At 37.5% G+C, this 22,068-nt stretch overlaps 1 protein-coding gene across 4 annotated transcripts in view; it reads right to left on the bottom strand.

The window, feature by feature from the left end:
- Nucleotides 1–300: 300 nt before the first annotated feature.
- Nucleotides 301–22,068, bottom strand: part of LOC120086144 (nudix hydrolase 3) — an 88,805-nt gene continuing 67,037 nt past the window's right edge. For all 4 annotated transcript variants that reach the window (XM_039042611.1, XM_039042612.1, XM_039042614.1 and 1 more), the window contains 10 exons: nt 16,405–16,470; nt 15,809–15,886; nt 15,165–15,260; nt 3,508–3,614; nt 3,234–3,402; nt 2,170–2,253; nt 1,966–2,060; nt 1,802–1,892; nt 1,565–1,711; nt 301–595 (listed from right to left, as the gene is read on the bottom strand). In XM_039042611.1, coding sequence (XP_038898539.1) covers nt 524–595; nt 1,565–1,711; nt 1,802–1,892; nt 1,966–2,060; nt 2,170–2,253; nt 3,234–3,402; nt 3,508–3,614; nt 15,165–15,260; nt 15,809–15,886; nt 16,405–16,470 — 1,005 coding nt within the window. In that variant the 3' untranslated portion in view covers nt 301–523. The remainder of the gene's footprint in view (nt 596–1,564; nt 1,712–1,801; nt 1,893–1,965; nt 2,061–2,169; nt 2,254–3,233; nt 3,403–3,507; nt 3,615–15,164; nt 15,261–15,808; nt 15,887–16,404; nt 16,471–22,068) is intronic.

Below are 22,068 nucleotides of genomic sequence, written 5' to 3'. Positions count from 1 at the left end.
GAGCAATGGAAATATTAATGCATTTCATTTATATAAATAGTTAATCCTAGGAGTGTACATGGTTCAAGATATTTCTTGAACCAATTCAGTTAGATGGGTTGTTGCATTATAACGTTTTTTTAATTAAAATATGTAAATTTATATACAACAGGACTAATAATTAAAATCTCATAAAATTCAAATGCTAAATACCAAACATCTATGATATTTATTGTAAACTTTAAACAAAGACAAATATCATAACAATTTAAAAAGAAAAATATTAAAAATTCATAAATTAATCAATACAAAGTAATCAAATTTCAAATAAAAGAAATAAATATATTTTTTTTATTAAATAGATAAAATTCAAATTGGGTTAAATCAAACCAATTTTTTTTAGCCAACACACGACCCAACTTAACCTTTACATTTTTGTTTGGGTAGTCCAGATTGCTCGGGTTGTCGGATTATTTGGACATCCCTAGTTAGTCCACAAAGATGGCAGATACATGCAATTTATTATTACAAACCACAACAATCATCATATTCCAAATTGCTTCTTCCCCAATATTTCTTTGGCAATTGGAAATTCAGGAGCTATATCCACAGGTACCTAAATTGGTTGAAGAAAATTACTTAGTATAATATTGATATAATATTAAATTTACGATCGTGAATTTTTGATCTCAATAGTGATATAACATCATATTCGAATGTGTTCTATCTTCAATTGTGCTTGCCCTAAAATCAACTTCTTTGAAAATTTCAAAATTTTCCTAATGGAATATAAGCGTGAAGGATTACATTAAAGTTTAACATAGTAAATTAAGAGCTCATTTGGGTTAACTTTTTAAATACTTAAAAACATTTTTTGTACTTTAAAATAAAAATATAAAGATAAAATCCACCCCTAAAATATGTTGGTTATTGCAATTATACCCTCAAACTTTTGAACTTTATACAGTGCTAAAATTGGAATCTCAAACTTACATAATTGTAGAACTTATAATTGTATAAGTTTGAAGGTTAAACTTTGATTCTACCACTATTATAAGTTTGAGAGTTCAATCTTAACACTTATATAAGTTTGAGGACTCAATTTTTACAATTGAAAGTTTAATGATGATCTTGCAACTACCATATACTTCAGGAATGTTTTTGTAACTTGCACAATACATTTTTAAACACTTAAAAAGTCAAATGGACAATAAATAAGAGATCAATTTCAAAAGGGCATAACTCATAGTTTATAAAAAATGGCAAAATCGCTTGTTAGATTAACTATTTGATTCTACTCAATAACCTATATTTAATAAGAAATAGAATCCAATAATACTATTACATAGCAACCAATTAAGGTGTTTAAATAGTAAGGGTGTGTTTAGTTTAACTTTTCATATGTTTAATTTTGAAATTAAGTTATTTGAAAAAAAAAGTGAAGTATTTGGCAATCACTCAAATATAGCTTTTGAAACACTTTTAAAACGCACTTTAAATATTTTTTTTAAATAAAAATAAATAAAAATGATTCTTTTAAAAAACATTTTTTCTGTCTAAATTCATGGTGTTTGTCAACATTTACCTGGATTCGTTCTAAATTATGCAATGCTAAATTCAATGGTTCTGACATGACACCGTATTTCTGAAGAAGCAGTTTTGCTGATTCCTTATCACCTCTTGCCTGAATGGTTAGTATCTCCCTACTCAGGCTTTCAACTGCATCTTCCACCTTAAAAACAAAAACAAAAGATTCGTAGAATTTAACTCACGAAAACCAACTCATTTGAAGATGAAATTTTGTCAATGTCTAGGGCTGTACCTTGTCAAAATTAACAGAAAAAGTTTCATCTGGATTTAAAACGAAGGCTTCTTTCTCGTATAGCCAATTGAACTGCAATGCCTGTCCTTTTCTGCCAACCGAAAGTCTAAGGTGCTAGGCAAGGAAACAAAAGTGGAAGAAACAATGTCGTATTGATAGCTTACCCATGAGCCTCTGATAAGCCGAATCGTACGGACCGGAAGCATCCTGCAAGGAAAGTAGCATACACGGACTTCAATGAAGCTCCTGGTAGCAGGCCCTGGTCGAGATTCCAACATATAAGATAAGTAAATAAATGATCAGAGAATACAAGAATTTCTTTTGTAAAATATTGTATTTAAGGTCGATTGACTCAAATATCAACTAACCTGGAGGGTAAGGAACCTCAGTGCCCAAAGGCCTACAATGTCTGCTTTTGCCTCCTCCAAAGCTGAGTGGAGTTCTTGCAGTTCCTGTAACAAAAGATAAATAGAAGATACTATTACCACTAGAAAGATCTCCAATAAAACCTGAAATAGAAAATAGAAGTCAGAGTCTGAAGCGAAATTTGTCCCTTCTTTCCCCCATTGACATTTAAGACAGTTTTATGTTCAACAGGATCAGGACCACAAGATTACTCAAATTAGAAAATAACTAAAGAATTGCACAGCTCCATTTATAAAGACAAGCCAAACGTATAGTCTTGGGAATCACAAGGCACACCAACAAAAGTAAACATGTAGGCTCCATCTCACCCAAATTCAACAACCAACAGCCCAACGTTCTCTTTCTATCTGAGCCAATAAATTCTCCATTCACAATACAGACTTCCAGAAGAATAAACCAAATTTCCCGTCTTAAGAATTACGAGATAGGCCAAGAAAGTTCGGAAACAAACATCTTGTTTTCGGAATGAACACTATATGAAAAGAATACCTAGCATATACATAGATGAGAGATATTACATTCTATCGTCATCTTTCAAAGTGTCCAACCCTTTTCCGTTACATAACTGATGAAATTTACAACCTAATTCCTCTATTAACCAAGTCTAAAATTTATAACCTTAACATATTTTTTTTGTAACTCAACCTTTAACACATGTATATATTGAAACAGAAAAACTCATCCTGTAACATATTCTTATAAACAAACGTCACTAGATGTAATTTAGGCAATTAGTATAGCTTTCAGAATAAGGGTGGCTCCATTCATTATTAGTATTTTATACTTCAAAAAAATGAGGGCAACATGTGAAACAGTGATTTTATCCTCAATATAAGAGCAACATTCACATCCAGAGTATAAAATAAAATATATTAAACAGAAAATTTTTAGAACTCAACTTACCAATCTAACCATGATTTTTGTCATGGTATAAGAGTAATATCCGTATCCAAAAATAGAGAAATAATAATCAAATATGTCAAAACAAAAACTCTATGGTACTCACCAATCTCACGGTAGATTTTTTACCATTCGGAAGAGTAATGGTATGAGGCCCAATACCGTGGCAACACTCATGGAAAATTGTATGAGTAAAGAATGAATCGAAATCCACAAATTCACGTTGCTCATTTGTAATACAAACATCAGCAATAGGCTGAAGAATATGCTTGAACCTAGAAAAATGTGAAAACAAGCATATTTTTAATGTTCAATAATTTCCCATCAGATAACTCAAAGTTAAGATAGAAATTAGTCCATGACAAGGAAAGATACAGTACTTGGCCTCTGAAACATTCTTAAGCATAACCATTGATGTTCCTCGGTCTTTTACAATTCGCTCGTCATTTGGCAAATTGAAAGCAACAGTCTGAGGACCCTTTACATCCTGATAAAATGTCAACAGATTAACCACAACTTCTTACAGATCTACTTTATAGATTATCATGGTTTGCCTCTCTAAAGGTATTGAACAATTCACGTAGATAGTAGAAACTACTGGTCTCCACGATAATCAACATCCAATTTCTTGTTGATGATAATTCTCAATTCAGCATAGTTAGCCTCTGTAAGAGTGAGAATAATTCATGTCTCGAACTACTGTTTCCTATGCTGAATAAACCATAATCCTGAGGTAAATTTTGAAAAATGAAAAAGGAAAAGGGAAATATTAGATAAACATGAGTTCTATCTCAATCAACTATCAATAAGATGAGTAACTCATGTATCTTAATAACATTGTGAGGTCGTTTCATAGTTCTAATATAGGATCCTCCTCAAAAATGGTGCCTATTTGGACCCACCATTCTTCGATCGAATCTTTTTTTTTTAATAACTAAATACTCGTTTTTATGAGCTCTGATACCATCTTAATTTTGAGACAATATCAATATCTTAATTATTTAATATGTGCAAATTAGTTCTTAGATAGGAAAAAGACATATTACAAATATGGGGGAAAAAGCCAAAAAAGACTATATTCCACAAACAATAGTAACACATAACCATTCATAAAAGTAGAAATTCCAACAAAAAAAAAAAACAAAAAGTTCTTGGAGGAAAAGGAAAAGGAAAAGAGCCGAACCAAGCAGTACAAAACAAATCCAAATTGTAACATGTTTGAATTCATCCAAAAAAAGAATAATTAATAGAAAATAAAAATCTTGGTTACATAAAGAAAATCATACCACATGAAGCTGCAATTTTTTCAGATGTTGTCCATCGGCAATCAATAAAAAATTGCCATTTTTTTTAAATGGAAACAAGTCTCTTCATTGAAAAAATGAGATGAGACTAATGCTCAAAGTACGATATCTAGAAACTAAGAGCAACAAGAATTAGAACAAATGATCAACATATGCACCCAGGCATCTCAACTAGGTTGACATCCCCATAGCACCCTCATCATATCCAATATCTATCCAAGTGGACAAGAAATTGCAACAAACACTCGAAGACCAATACAAAAAAGCCAAAAGCACCATTCATCGAAGCTACAGGGGAACTAAGCAAAAACAAAACAAAACAAACTAAAGCAAGAAGGATCACTAGAAGAATTAGGACTAGTAAACTGGTAATATAAATGCCCTCCAGTTTAAACTTATGTCTTGAACCGAGAAGTCTGCAAAGATCTTGGACAAGGTGCCCTAAGATGAAGCTTTAAGACTTGCTATCACAAACCGGTCCAGCCAGGAGTTGATCTTTGAATTTTTTCTAAACCAAGGATCAGCTAATAAAACTTTGACTTTGATACAATATTTTAGGGCCAGATTTCAGTAAAGGATCAACCAAAACCTACAAAAATGATCACGAAAGGCGAAAGGGGACAAGTTGAGGGAGCCATTCATGGAGAAGGAAGCTTTTGATGCGCTAAAGCCAATGCTGAACAATTATAGATTCTATGACTCATTAACCAATCCATGATAATAACTCGTCATGGACTCTTGGATTTCCAAAATGCTTTCTCCAACTCCTTTTCAAGAAACAATTTTCATTTCTGAATTATAGGTAGAAAAGTTCAAACAAATTCTGACAAGGAGGGTAGAGTCAACCGAAGACTAAACCCCATTCTTCCACAATAGACTCCAAATTTGATAGGAGTTCCAAAGTGTTATAATTCTATAGTTAGGGTTTTCCATTCTTGTAAATATTTTGTGATATTTTCCTTTTATATGCTTTGCACACTTGAATATATTCATATCTTTGGTGAATGAATAGAGTATTCTGATTCTTTCTCAAACCTAAGAGTTTTACATGGTATCAGAGCTCTCTAAATAAACTTAGGGTTTTTGTGAACCTTAGGGTTTGAGAATTTAGAACCCATTTGTGATACGTTTAGGGTTTTGTGGAGAGGTGAGTTTACACTTTTGCTCACAGTTGCCGTCTTCGGTTCATTCGCCATCGTTAGCCGCTGCCGCCGCAGTCATCAGCCGCCAACGCCGTCAGTCGCCGCAGACGCGGGAAAAAAAAAAGCTTTTTTTTCGACACCGCCCAGTCCAACGAGAAGCCCAGCTGCCGATCTATAAAACCCCAAAGTCTGGTTGCCATCTGACCAGTGCGTAAGGCTTACACGCCGATTGTTCCAGTTTGCTGTCCGTCCACGCGCCGGCGCGTGTAGGCGCGTGTGCCGCCGTTTTTCGTCCGTCTTCTGTGGGTTTCCTCAGTGTTGTTGGCTCTTCATGGTGGTATGTTTGTTTGGGATATATAGATATTCTCACTGCTTGTAAAGACATCTCTTCAGTAAATTAGGGTTTGATTCTCTGCTGTCCGATGTCTTTGTTTTTGAGGTAATGGCTGATAAGAAACCAGTAGTCATGTCTGAAATAGTTCCTATGGTGTCAAAAGTAACTGAACACAAGTTGAATGGATCCAACTACTATTCATGGAGATCAAATGTCCGCCACTTTATTAGGAGCATGGAGATAGATGATCACATCACAGAAGAGCCACCAATTGATGCTAATAAGAAGATTTGGTGGTGGAACGATTCAAGGATGCTTCTACAAATCAAGAATTCTATTGACCGTGAAATTGTTGAACTAGTAAATCACTGCGAATCAGTCAAGGAACTATTGGAATATCTGGATTTCCTTTATTCAGGGAAAGAGAATATTAATAGAGTGTTTGATGTTTGTAAGACTCTATATCAACATATCAACCTGATCAAGGAGAAAAATCTCTTACAGGCTACTTTATGGAGGTTAAAAATACATGCGCGGAATTCAATGCCTTGATGCCAATTAGCAAGGATCCAAAAGTTCTAATGGCTCAACGTGAAAAGTTGTTTATCATGAGTTTTTTAGTAGGTCTTGCACCTAAATATGAGATGGCCAAAGATCAAGTGTTGTCAAGCTCAAATATCTCATCGTTGGAAGAAGCTTACACTCGAATACTTCGTACTGAAAAGACACAAAGCAGTTACATCATCTGATTCTAGCGGTGCTTTGATTGGGCGCACAAATGATTATAGAGGTAATAAGGGGGTTGAATCAAATAGCTTCAAAGGTCATTCAAATAACCAAAGATCAAATTCAGGAGGTGTCATTTGCTATTATTGTCATAAACCTGGCCATATGAAGCGTGAATGCAGAAAATTGCTGAATAAGGGTCAGAGGATGCCATCACCCTCTACACATGTCGCCTCTACTTCTGATAATCTTGACAAGTCAATTACGATTTCTGCAGAGGAGTTTGCTAAATTTCAGCAGTATCAAGAGTCATTGAGGGCATCATCTTCTACTCCCATTACGGCCATCGCAGAGACAGGTAACATTTCTAAATGCCTTTTTTCCTCCACGTCAAAATCGGTCATTGACTCTGGTGCTACAGACCATATGACAGGTAACCCCAGTTTATTCTCTAACCTTTGTACATCTACCTCTTCACCTAATGTCACTATAGCTGATGGAACCTCCACTCCTGTTTTAGGATCAGGAACCGTCCATCTTACTGAATCAATTTCTTTGTCATCAGTTTTAAATTTACCACATTTCTTGTTTAATTTGATTTCGGTCAGTAAACTCACTCATGATTTTCATTATTATGTCTCATTTTTTCCTGGTTATTGCTTATTTCAGGATCTTATGACGAAACAGACTATTAGTAAAGGGCGTGAATTTGGAGGTCTTTACATCTTTGAACCACAAACACCGACGGCCATCACATGCTCAAGTGTGTCGTCTCCCTTTGAAGAGCATTGTCGTTTGGGTCATCCGTCTATCTCTGTGTTGAAGAGTCTTCGTCCAAAACTTCAACATTTGTCTTCTTTAGATTGTGAGTCATGTCAGTTTGCTAAATTTCATCATTTGAGTTTGTATCCTCGAGTCAATAAACGAGCTAGTGCTCCTTTTGAATTAGTCCATTCTGATGTTTGGGGTCCTTGTCCTATTGAGTCCAAAAGAGGGTTTAGGTATTTTGTTACATTTGTCGATGATTATTCTTGTAACGTGGTCATATTTAATGAAAATTCGTTCTGAGTTACTTTCTCATTTTCGTAACTTCCATGCTGAAATTCAAACTCAGTTTAGTGGTGCTCTTAAAATCCTACGAAATGATAATGCTAAGGAATATTTCTCTCATACACTCAAGTCTTATTTAGATGCCCATGGCATTCATCATCAATCTTCTTGTGTCGATACTCCATCTCAAAATGGGGTTGCAGAACGAAAGATTCGTCATCTCCTTGAGACAGCCAGAGCTTTGATGTTTCAGATGCATGTTCCAAAATCCTTTTGGGCTGATGCTGTTTTCACAGCTTGTTTCTTAATAAATCGCATGCCTTCTTCCATTCTTAAGGGTGAGATACCTTTTCATACTTTATGCCCCAAGCAAAATTTGTTTCCCATTCCACCCAAAATATTTGGTTGTACCTGCTTTGTTCGGGATGTTCGGCCTCAACATACCAAGCTGGATCCAAAGTCTTTAAAATGTATTTTTCTTGGTTATTCCCATGTCCAAAAGGGGTATTGGTGTTATTGTCCTAGTCTAAATAAATATTTAGTCTCTCCTGATATCACGTTTTTTGAACATACCCCATTTTTTTCATCACCATCATTCTCTCCGAATTAGAGGATGATTTCCTTGTCTACACAGTTATTTCTCCCCTCGATCCTCTTCCTGATTCATCTCTATCTGTGGCTACCTCTACTCTTCCACCCATTGTTAAGGTCTATACTCGACGACAACCTCCTTCAGTTCCATGCCCTGTACCAGAGTCTTCTTCGTCAGTGGATCCAGAAACGAGTGATGATCTCCTTATTGCTCTTCGTAAAGGTAAACGTATATGTGCTCATCCTATTTCCTCTTTTGTTTCATATAACCATTTGTCGCCTTCCACATGTTCATTCATTGGATCCTTAGAGTCAGTATCCATCCCTAAAACTGTTCATGAGGCTTTGTCTCATCCTGGTTGGTGTGCCGCAATGGTGGAGGAGATGACTGCCTTAGATGATAATTGTACTTGGGATTTAGTTTCTCTCCCTGCAGGAAAGAAGGTTATCGGTTGTAAATGGGTGTTTGCAGTTAAAGTCACTCCTGATGGTTCTGTTGCTCGGTTAAAATCGCGCCTTGTAGCGAAAGGCTACGCACAAACTTATGGCATTGACTATGCTGATATTTTTTCTCCTGTAGCAAAAATGGCATTTGTGCGGTTGTTTATTTCATTAGCTTCAATCAATCATTGGCCTTTACATCAACTTGATATAAAAAATGCATTTCTTCATGGTGATCTTCAAGAAGAGGTGTATATCGAGCAACCACCAGGGTTTGTTGCTCAGGGGAGAATGGAATGGTGTGTCGCCTTCGTAAATCCTTGTATGGATTAAAGCAGAGCCCACGAGCTTGGTTTGGTAAATTTAGTCAGGTGATTGAAAGCTTTGGAATGCGGAAGAGCAGGTCAGATCATTCAGTCTTTTTTAAGAGATCTGAGGGTGGTGTCATCTTGTTAGTTGTATATGTGGATGATATTGTGATTACTGGTGATAATGCTTTAGGTATCCAGCCTCTAAAGACCTTTCTTCATAGTCAATTCCATACAAAAGATTTGGGCATGTTGAAATACTTCTTAAGAATTGAGGTAATACCCGAATGATGCCCAACTTACAGCTCACAAAAGATGGAGAATTGCTAAAAGATCCTGAAAGATATAGGAGGTTAATGGGAAAACTTAATTACCTTACAGTGACTCGACCCGACATAGCCTATTCAGTAAGTATTGTGAGTCAATACATGTCATGCCCTACGGTTGATCATTGGGCTGCATTGGAACAGATTCTTTGTTATTTGAAGGCTGCTCCCGGACGTGGTTTATTATATAAGGATTATGGTCATACTAATATAGAATTTTTCTCAGACGCTGATTGGGCAGGATCTAAAGAAGACAGAAGATCAACTTCAGGGTATTGTGTTTTTGTTGGTGGTAATTTGATTTCTTGGAAGAGTAAGAAGCAAAATGTGGTGTCACGTTCAAATGCAGAATCAGAATATAGAGCAATGACACAATCTGTGTGTGAATTGATTTGGATATATGAACTTCTTGTTGAGTTGGGATTTGAAATTAACGCATCGACAAAGTTGTGGTGTGATAATCAAGCAGTACTTCATATTGCGACTAATCCAGTATTTCATGAAAGAACTAAACATATTGAAGTTGATTGCCATTTTGTATGTGAGAAAATTCAACAAGGGTTGGTATCTACAAGATATGTGAAGACTGGAGAACAACTAGGAGATATCTTCACGAAAGCATTGGATGGAAGACGTATAGATTATCTATGTAACAAGTTGGGCATGATTAACATATATGCTCCAACATGAGGGGGAGTGTTATAATTCTATAGTTAGGGTTCTCCATTCTTGTAAATATTTTGTGATATTTTCCTTTTGTATGCTTTGTACACTTGTATATATTCATATCTTTGGTGAATGAATAGAATATTCTGATTCTTTCTCAAACATAAGAGTTTTACATGAAGGATGTAGTGGAGAGAAACAAGCAGCAACATTCATCATATTATCTTCCAAATCAACTTCATTCTGAAACAAAGCATTGAGATCCATCCCAAAATTATCCTCTTGACTAGTTCATCATGATCAACTCCATTCTCATAGTCATTTGAATCTTCACTAATAGAAGATTCATTATCTGATTCAAATTTCCCTTTTTGAGAAGAATCTGAAGGAAGGCATGGCATACCTCTCAAAAATTGAACCTTCAAATTAGGAAAGGAGAAAACAGTGTGTTTAAACTGTTGGGTTGGTGAGGAAAGACTTACTGACCTCTTGGATAGAGCAGGGACTTGAGCTTGGGCACAACACACTTCTAACAAATCCGGATTGCTGTCTGAAACACTTGACTTGAGGATGGGTCTTTTCTTTTTGCTAGCAATGGGTAGAATCTGTGCTCTCACACAACAATTCTTCAACAATGCTGAATTTTTAATCACTACACTTACCTTGAAAATAGGTCTCTTCTTCCTCGAGCATGGGCTTGAACTCGAGAACAACAAACTTCCAACTTATCATTATTGTTTTCTATTGCCCTTGGCCTGAATAAGAATCTTTCTTCCTTGAGAAGTGCTTAGGGAATGGCTTCAGGAGTGTCGAGAACTTTTGCGAAACCGACGGAAGCTTTGGGGCAATGTCTGAAGAAATAGACGTTGAAGACAGATGGTTAAGCGCACGACCGTTCATGTTAATGTTTTCGCCTGTATTGGCTAAGTTTTCCTTAGAGGAGAATACCAACGGTTCCTTGTTAGTCGTGGAATTTGAGACATCCAAAGTAAGAGCAGGGGACCGTTGGATTATTACCATTGGAATATCAACGGCCTTAGATTGAGAAGCTTTCAAAATTGCATCGTCAGGGGAATTATTACAAGGCGCGTCATTGGGCCCAATAGAAAAACCGCCGACTAAATTCTCTCTCCTCATTAAACCTAACTCTTCTGATTCCATTGTTGTGTTCACACCTTTCTGATTGATCTTCATCTTCAATTTTGAATTTTGATGGTCGGCCGGTGAAGGATTGTTGCTGTTCTTTGGTGAAGAAGACTTAGTCTCTGATTGGATTTTTTATTTTTGTAAAACATCTTGCTTGAGTGCCGCGAAAGGGGTTTCTTGAGAGCTCTGGCTTGGACTATGATGATGTAAGGAAAAACCATTTCGATTTTAATATGCAGACATTAAAGCCTTCATCCTGTAACACTTGATTCAAATGGACTAGATCGATTGGATTTGTAAAATCTTTGATAAATAAATTACCACGACTTATGCTTGGAGCTTCAACTGATTCTATGTCCCCATAATTTAAAAAAATGCTGTTGCGCTTTTCATCCCTGATTTCTATGGTCGCAAAATGAATTCACATAAGTTTTTCCTCACCTGAATTTTGGCTTCCGAACACTTTAAAAGATTCAACGTTTCAATTGCAATACTTTCAAGACCTCCAAAATGAGCTCCAATTGCTTCAAATGTGCTATGAGACAAGTAATCCAATGGAAGTTTTTTAATTGAAAGCCAACCCCCATATCCTTTCACAAAAGGTCTGCTATGACTGAATTTATTCTATTTTTCAAAGAGCAAGTGAAATGGACCAAATGCCTACCATTTGCCTGGGACCTCAAGTAGATCTTCTAACTTGCCCTGAAAAATTTTGATCAAAGCCTTAAATAGAGGATTGATGATTACTCTAGTTTGAAAGAAGTCCTCAAAGTACTTTAGCAATCTCTATCCACTCACTAAACACAAACAACCTTGATATAATCCATAGATTGCTAAAATCTTCCTCGAACACTTCGAAATTCTTTTGAACCCAACATAAATTCGTACTTTGCTCTGCTGTCACTAAAATAGAGGACTGTGACTTTTTGCTCAAGTTCTCAATTGTCAAAGAGGAAGCATTGGACTATGTGTTCCTTTTCACCTTTAGTATTTCCACATAGCTCTGGTTATGGCTTTTTGATTTAAATTCCATAACAACCAAGTTGGAAGGGGTATCTTTCGGAGCCTGACTCTTCAAAGTCTGCCGATCAGCAAGCTCGGTCTTGCTCAAAAAACCTTTAAGCATTCCAAGAAATGAATACCATCCTTTTTTAGATGAACCCATCAGAACGTGGATGAAAAAACGACTGCCGGTAGTTGGCCAGACCACACACCTCATAACCCAACCTGTAATATCTCTGAATTTGGAAAACCTCATTACCCCCGAATCATCTCTGTTCCTTTTGAGAAAGAAACGGCTGCTTGGGCCCTGAAGTAGTTCTGAAATTTGCTCCACAAGCCACTGAAGGTGAGCCTTGGCCAGAGGGAGGAGCTTGTTGATTTCCATATCCTCAACGTAGAACCATTCGGATTCGAACTAGATGCAGAAGAAGGAACCATTCACCTTGCAACTTTCTACTTCCACGATTCGTCTTGCCGAAATCGGACTGACGATGGCTAGAACCGAGACCCACGGCAGCAACAACCCACAAAAGAAGTCGGAGGAGCAGTCGCGGCTGAGGAACACCGCCGATGATGGGTAGCGACATCTTCCGATCGGCAGCAGCAATGTGAGAATGCCGGCGGCAGTGACAGCTGGACGATCTGCAATGTGGTGGCCGACGGCGGACGAGTGGTGATTAAAAATAACCTTCCATTAAGGATATTTGTCTTAATTGGAACGTTTTTATCTTTTCCTTACAATTCACTTTTATCTAGTTGTGTTAAAAAAATTGCCATCTTCAAAACAGGATTTATTATGATTCATTACCAACCATGGTTTGATGTAACGATATTTAACAGCGAGGAGAGAAAAAGTTTTGAACATGTATGAATAATAAGTTAAAAAAAAAAACCATGTATATAAGAATTCAAGGAAATTCATAAAGCAAGGTCATAGAATGCCTCAGGTATAATGCTTACTGAAAATGAGAATAACAGCTGAGACATTAAGCTAAAAATGCGAAACAATGAAACTCAAGCAAATTGATTCAACCCAACCAGCTGTTAACAGTGACAAGTTGACTAATAGAGAAAAAAAAAGTCCCCCAGAATTCCGAAAGAGAAGGACATAATGATCTCATTATTAAAGGAAGCCAAAGATGTACAATTCAGGTGAACTATATGGTATTTAATGAAGATTTAAAGTTACTTTAAGGCCATAAACCACTTTATTTAACATAAATAACAATACTATCGGTGAACAAAACAACATAATAGATGCATATACAGCCAAAGTTTTGTTTCAGAAGTTTTAAAATTTCTCCTAATGTGAGGATTAAGTAATGCAAAAACCACTTTATGAGACATTTTGAAACAGATAAAACTAAGGTTCTTGTCAGAGATCATTTTAAATTTAACCAGAAAGAAAAGGTTAGAGAAATAGCAAAATCCTCTAACTCACCAAAATTAACAAACCAAGGAAAGTGACAAAAACTCTTAGGTATTAGATGTTCAGAGGCGAGACTTTCGAAAGACTTTTCAATATAGGTTTGATTGACATTATCTTGTGCATATGATAGGTGCTTCATCTCGTCCTTTGGTAGTGATATAAGAGTTTCAATACTTTCATAAATCTGAGTTGCTATCAATTAAGTCCCTGCTCAACTTTCTTTCTAAAGTTCATTGGAAGGTTGTTTTATCAAACGATTTTTTTTTAGTACTACAACTATAGGGATGAAGGATCAAACCTTCAGCCTTTAGGGAAGAAGGCCATGTCAATTACCATTGAGCTAAGTTCACTTTGGTTGTTTTAAGGTTTAGGGTATAGGGTTTTGGATTATTACTAGCAAATATGGTCCTCTTCCTTTTGAGTGATTGTCATGTGGGGTTAAAAGCACATACCAAAATTTGTGGAAAAATATCTCTTATGAGCTCCTTTCCTTCTCTTACATTGTCCATTTTGTGATGAGGGAAGGAAAGGAAACGTATTTTTGGGTGGATCCGTGGGTGTGGGATAGACCACTCTGCTCTACGTTTTCTCATCTTTATCATTTGTCTTCCTTTAAAAATCATTTGGTGGCTGATTTTTTTGGTCTGGTTGATGAGCTTTTTCTCCTTTTCTTTTGGCTTTTAGGTCCTTGTCTGATCGAGAAGTGGTGGACATTTGCTTTCTCAGTCTTAGATAAGAGCAATTTAATTTTAGGATTGAGAGAAGAGATATTCATGTCTGGAATCCTAACCTTTTGGGAGGCTTTTCTTGTTATCCTTCTTTCATTGCTTGATAGACTCTTCTTCCATTAGAGAGATTGTTTTGTCTGCTGTTTGGAGGATTAAGATTCCAAAGAAGGCTAGTGACATCAGAGTTTTAATACTTTCATAATCTGAATTCCTCTTGAGGTCTTGTCTTTTTTTGTATGTCATTGTATTCTATGTCAGAAATTTCGGTTCCTTTTGAGGGTATGTCCTTGTATTCTAGGTCATAAATTTTGTTAAGCAATGGGAAGCCATCAGCCTTTCTATCTTCGTTTGAGTTTCTTAAATCTAAGATCTTTTGTAATTGTTCTCTCAACACTCAATCCCAATCATCTCCTCTATATAAACATCATTTTTACGAGTGCACATTTTTGCTAGTGATGGAATCGAGCTGCCACTTATCTTTCCCTTAGAGTTAGGACATGTAAAACACACAAGATATCCATCTCTATCCAATTTTTCTAGTAAATAATTTATGTACAAGTTTTTTTTCATAGAAGCAATTGCTTTCATTGAAAAAAAATAAATAAAAGAATACAAGGGCATACAAAAAAAACCAAACCCATGAGAAAAACCTCACTAGATAAAGGATGTCCAACTAAGTAAAATGTTGCCTAATGAATAATTACAAAATAAATATATAGTGTATAAGATAAATGTTCCCTAGTGTACAAAATTTATGTACATAAAACTACGGAAAGCACGACTTATAATATAAATGGACATAATATTTATGAGAACCTGTGAAAATTGTGAAAAGTTAACTTACCCCAGCATTGTAGAGAAGCTGAACAACACGAATGGGAGCAGCACTAACATCTTTTGATTTGTATGCATTGTCCATAGGAAGATTTTGTTCCAAGACCTATAATAAGAACTTCATTAGAACCATCTCCCAATAGGGAAAAAACTTCTCTCTTTCCTAAGAAAAGATCAGAAAATCATCCTTTTTTTTTTTTAGACAAATATCAATTTATACCCTTGAACTTTAGGGATTATATAATTTAAACCCTAAACTAATAACTGTATCAATTTAAACTCTAAACTTTCATAAATATATCAATTTAAACCTCAAATATTTATAAGTATCAATTTGAACCTTGAACTTTCATAAGTGTATCCAAATAAAACATAATGTTGGTTTAAATTGATTACATTTTTTAAAGTTCGGAGTTTAAATTGATACAACTATTAGTTTATGGTTTAAATTGATACAACCCCATAGTTCAGGGTTTAGATTGATACAATTATTAGTTTAGGGTTTAAATTGATATAATCCCTAAAGTTCAAGGGTATAAATTGATATTTACCCTTTTTTTCTTTTGGATAAGGAACTTGGATGTGTATTATAACAGCAATAAAACCAATATGAATAGATACATGTCGTGACTTGGACGGTTCAAAAAACATTACCTGCAAATTATCACCAAAAAATTTTACTTGAGCAGTTCCTTTATCATCCCGAATTCCAATGAAAGCTTCAAATGTAGCCTAATGCAATCCAAAAAATTGGTTTCATTAACATATGAAGGTTGTAAATTGACAAGAACTGTTACTTTTATAAAACCAGTAGATTCAAGTTTCATATATAAATTAGTAACAATCAAAATACTAATTAATCCCCATTTTACGGAAGGTATTGCACCAATCAATAAATTCAAGTCCGATATCAAACCTGGTGCTAAATAGAATACACACTATGGGACGTATCCCAACACCATGCTTTCATTTTAAAGGAAAAAATAGTTTGTTAAAGGAAAAGGAAGTTCTCGAAGGAATGTCAAGCCACCAAACAAAGACATGGCTGGCTGAATCCGGCTTATTCTTTTCATTTTATTTTTAAATTTCAAACAAGAGACATTTCATTGATGCATGAAATTTACGGGGGGAAAAAAAAAAGCCAAAAAGCCAAAACCATAAAAGTTACAATAAGCTACTTCTCCGGCTTATTCTAGTAAGGTAAAAGCAATAAATGTCTAAGCAAAATAAACAGCTGAGTTAATAAGTACCTTATACCCAAAAAGTGTATCTTCATAGGTCTCATACGGACCAATGGTTACATCCAGCTTAGAATCCTAAAATCAAAGACACCAAGATTTGGAATGAAGTATCAATTAGAAATTTGTGGGTCAGTTTTTGTAGCGGGGAGAAACACAATGTGAGAGAAAAGGAACAGGAAGTTCAAATGGTCTACTACTTGCATATACACATTGTTAATATTGAAAACATGCAATCTATTGCAAAACTCGAAGACTCATATTTATACAAAGAATACTAAAACAAATCTAAATCTAGGTGTGGTGCTGATAATACTCGGTTACATTCATTATTAAATTCTAATAATTAGATAGATCAGATGTGGCAATGATAAAATTGATATAGCTATATTTCAAGCTAAACAATTCATCAATAAGAAAAAGAAAAATGTACAAAAACTATAGGAGAAACATGCTTTGGTATAAACATTCATTTTTACATTGAAGAATGTGGAATATGCTTTTAACTTTGCAAACTATTGAAAAAAAAAGTAGAAGAGAGAAAAGACACAGAGTTACGTGGAAACCCTAGATCAGGGTGAAAAACCACGATAAGAGATTTTTATTCTTAATTTTCTGATACATAGTACTCAACACAGGAGAGGTATAAATAACCCAAATGAGAGAAACCCTAGACAGTAGACGCTAAATAAAAGACTAAAATGTCTTTAGGGCTAAATAACAATTTCAACACTTCCCCTCAAGTTGGGACGTAAATATCAATGAGGCAAATGCTACCGTTGTCTAGGTAACCCCTTGGTCAGGACATCCACAATCTGTTGATTGGACGGGACATAGGGGATACAAATGCTACCGTTGTCTAGTTTCTCTTTGATGAAATGTCGATCTATCTCAACATGTTTGGTTCTGTCATGTTGAACAAGGTTATTAGCAATATTAATGGCAGACTTGTTGTCACAGTAGAGTCTCATCGGGTCATGACTCTCTTGATGAAGATCTACTAATACCTTCTTCAACCAAATTTCCCCACAAATGCCCAAGCTCATAGCTCTGTATTCAGCTTCGGCACTACTTCTAGCCACGACACCCTGTTTCTTACTCCTCCATGTGACTAGATTTCCCCATACGAAGGTACAATACCTCAAGGTTGACTTCCTATCAATAATGGAACCGGCCTAGTCTGAGTCTGTGTAGGCTTCAATGCATCTCTTATCATTTTTCCTGAACACCAAGCCCTTTCCAGGTGTCGATTTTAGATATCTTAGAATCCGAGTAACAGCCTCCATGTGTCTCACATACGAGGCCTGCATAAACTAGCTCACCAAACTCACTACATATGAAATATCAGGTCTGGTGTGTGAGAGATATATCAGCTTCCCTACAAGTCATTGATATCTTTCCTTGTTCACCAGAATGTCGTCTACCGATTCTACCAGATTGCTGTTAACCTCTACAGGCATATCTGCAGGTTTACATCTAGTCATCCCAGTCTCTCGTAACAGGTCTAATGTATATTTCATCTGAGACACTAAGATCCCTTCCTCTGATCTCGTTACCTCCATGCCAAGGAAATGTCTCAAATTACCGAGATTTTAATCTCAAACTCTTCTGCCATCTTCTGCTTCAACTTGTCAATTTCTACAGAACCATTCCCTGATAGAATGATATCGTCAACATATACAATTAACACAACTACTTTCCTTGGTACTGATTTCTTAATGAACAGGGTGTGATCAGAATGCCCCTGAATGTATTCCTGGGTTTTGACAAAGGTAGTGAACCGATCGAACCAGGCTCTAGGGGACTGTTTCAGACCATATAGGGACTTCTTTAACTTGCAAACCTGACTCCCAAACTGCGCTTCAAAACCTGGAGAAGGAGTCATATATACTTCTTATTCCAGCTCACTATTCAAAAATGCATTTTTCACGTCCAACTGATGTAGGGGCCAGTCTAGGTTCACGGCAACGGAGAGGAGAACCCGAATAGTGTTGAGTTTTTCCACCTACGAGAAGGTTTCTGAGTAATCCACCCTATACGTCTGAGTGAATTCTTTCGCAACCAATCTGGCCTTATATCTATCGAGAGTCCCATCGGACTTGTATTTGACGGTGAACACCCATTTGCACCCGACTTTTCTGTGACCTTTCGGAGGAGCAACTAGATCCTATGTTTTGTTGGTCTTGAGGGCTCGCATCTCCTCCATAACTGCAGCTCGCCATTCAAGGATTTCCAGAGCCTTGTACACATTCCTTGGAATTATCACGGTGTCCAAACTAGTGGTGAAGGCCTTGAATCTTGTTGACAAGCTATTGTAAGATAAGAAGTTTTTCATAGAATACTTGGTGCATGACCTCGTGCCCTTTCGTAGAGCAATCGGTAAGTCCAGGGTAGCATCAATCTCACTGGTCCTGTCAACCTTTTCCTTCGCATTCATCTGCTGCACATTTTCAGTTTCCTGTGCATCATCAGGTGGAAATTCATTGCTCTCATCCTCCCTAACTTCACCAAAGTTCGTTGCATCGCCAGAGTTCACTGCATTACTTTCAACATATTTATTATCATCAAGAGTATGGTTTCCTTGAGTTGACTCTAGTTCCGACTATTGAACACCTTCCGGCGGAGAAACAGGGGAACTATTTCGGGGACTATTTCCTTTCGGAGATTCTTCCGATAGTAGGTTATCCAAGGAACTTGTTTTGTAGGAAGAACAGGATCATTAGTGTCTAGAATGGGTTTAAGAAACAGGTCTACGGGAATGGAATAAACGGACGATGTGTTAGCCTCTTCACTCGGAGTCTCCCCCTGAAGAGGACTAACGGGAAGAAAGGTTTGTCTTCTTGAAAGGTGGCATCCATGGTGACAAAGTACTTTCGAGAAGAAGGTTGGTAACACTTGTAGCCCCGTTGATAGAGCGGATACCCAACAAAGACACATTTTTGGGCCCTAGGAGCGAACTTACTATGGGTACCGTGATTATGGACAAAAACCGTGCACCCAAACACCCGAAGAGGAACATCTGGGAAAAGATGGGTAGAAGAGGACTCTTTGAAATAAACTAAGGGAGTTTGGAACTTGAGCACACGGGAAGGCATCCGATTTATGAGATGGGCTGCAGTGAGTACCGCATCTCCCCATAGGTACGAGGGTAGGGACGCAGGGACCATGAGGGCCCGAGCAACCTCAATAAGATGACGATTTTTCCGTTCGGCCACCCCATTCTGTTGTGGTGGATAGGCACAGGAGTTCTAGTGAATGATACCTTTAGAGACTAGAAAATCACAGAAGGACTGGTTAACAAACTCACGACCATTGTCACTCCGAAGGATAGTAATTTTGGCATTGAATTGGGTTTCGATGGTGGTGTAAAATTGTTGAAAGACTGTAGTCACTTCGAACTTATCCGCACCCATGTAAGACGGGTGTGATCATCTATGAAGGTAACAAACCACTGTTTACCCGACACGGTTGTGATATTAGATGGGCCCCACACGTCACTATGTATTAGGTGGAAAGGCCGGGAAGATTTGTAAGGTTGTGAAGTAAAGGACACCTGAGGTTGTTTTGCACGAATACACACATCGCAAGATAAAGATGAAACATTAACATTACGAAACAAATGAGGAAACAGACACTTCATATAATGAAAATTTGGATGTTCAAGATAAAATGCCATAATAAGAAATCAGTTTCAGAAATAATAAGAGAAGACAATAAACAAGTGCTAGATGAACTTCTAGAGGAAGCATCCTCCGAGAGGAAGCAGAGCCCCCTATTGTGTCAGCTGTCGAGCAGTGCCAATCGTCTTCCCTGAGCTCAAGTTCTGAAATAAAACATTGTCAGGTGAGAAAACGACATTGCAATTCAGATCTCTGGTTATTTTATTGATGGACAACAGGTTATAAGATATCTTTGGCACATGCAAGACATTTTGTAAAATTAACCCTTGAATTGGAGATAAGTGACTCTTCACAGCAACGGAGGCAAAGGACCCATCTGCAATTCGTATTCTCTCGTTCCCCGCACTTGGATAATAAGAGAGGAATTGATCAGATGATCCAGTTAGATGGTCTGTTGCTCCTGAGTCAAGAATCCAGGATTCATCTCCTTCAACCAAGAAGCTAAACGACTGATAAGTACCTGATTGTGCGACATTGCCGGTTCCAACCATGTTGACTCTATCTGGCTAGGGGCTGATGATACAACCCTGTCTCTTATACACATCTAGATGTGTATAAGAGACAGGTCTAAGTGGGTGGTGCTAGTACCACTCATAGCACTGGTTCTGTCCTCTTCTAATCTGACTTCTGAGTACACTTCCATCAGAGACAATATTGGTCTTTGTCCCAAAATTCGACTTCGGACACTATCAAATTTAGGGTTTAAGCCAGCTAGAAAATCATATACGCGGTCCGCCTTCTCAATCTTTGAGTACTGAACCTCGTCGACTGAACAATTCCACACGACTTTGCGGCATAAATCCATTTTTTGCCACAACAAGGACAGTTTATTGAAATAAGACATTACGTCAAGAGTCCCTTGTTTGCACTCGTGTACATGTTTCCTCAAGGTATAAAGACGTGAGGCATTTTGCCTCTTCAAATATAGCTTCTGGACAGCTTCCCAAATATCCCGAGCGAAAGCTGAGTACAGAAGCAGCTTCCCAATCTGGGGTTCCATGCTGTTTATCAGAATCAAGAGAAGAAAGGAATCCTCCCCTTTCCATATACGTTCTTGGGGATCCCAAGGGTTCGGTCTTGGTATCTCTCTAGTTAGATACCTGAACTTGTGTTGTTCCTCAAGGACCATTTTCACCGATTGAGACCAAGAGAAGTAATTTTGGTTGTTAAGTTTCTCGCCAATAGAAATACCTACAGAGTTTCCCCACAGAACCAGACATAATATTTGCTAAAGGTAAAGTAGAGTAAGCATTTACCGGTATTTCTGAGCATAAAGGGAAGTCTTAATGTGTATGTGGATGAAAGCCAGTCGAAGGTGTCGTGGATCTAACAGCTGTCCCAAGTGCCGATATCTGTTGCTGTAAGTTTGCCAGTTATTGTTGAAAACCAAAGGTTCCACCAAAATTTGCCGTAGGTTGGTTTTGCCCATATATCCCCCAAAAAATAGTCTCATTTTGGCTGGAGGATGGATCAAAGGAGGGGCTAGGCTGGAATGGCACGGTCTGAATATGCTAGTTTGGCTGGACCGGGTGGTTTGGTTGGACCAGCTGGACCGGTCTTGGCTGGACCGGCTGAGACGGCAAGAAGGTCTGGGTCATCCACGTGGCGAAGGATCAGTCCGACAGGAGGGCTGTGGCTGGCGGTTGATTCGCGAACAGGGGGTGCAGATCAGAGATTGACAGCTAGGTTGCGAACAAGGGCTGCGAGGAAACACCCATGGCTAGCAGCTGCATCGTGATCGATGGCTCCGTGGTGGAGTTTCCCTGCACCGGTTGGATCTGAGGAGAACAGACGCGCGAGGGATCGGCTGGGTCGCGGGCGAAGAAGTCGCGATCGACGACTGCGTAAGGGAGGGACAGCGGCGACTGGATCGCGGCGCTGGAGCTCAAATCCGTGCGACTGGAGCTTCGATCGGCTCTGTGGGTTTGACCGGTCGGATCGGCTAAGGATGCCCAACGGCTAGAGCTCGGATCTGACATTGATTGGATGATTTGAG

This window comes from Benincasa hispida, chromosome 9 (assembly GCF_009727055.1).
Source record: "Benincasa hispida cultivar B227 chromosome 9, ASM972705v1, whole genome shotgun sequence".
NCBI classification, from domain to species: Eukaryota; Viridiplantae; Streptophyta; class Magnoliopsida; order Cucurbitales; family Cucurbitaceae; genus Benincasa; species Benincasa hispida.
This window is presented reverse-complemented; position numbering and strand designations above follow the sequence as displayed.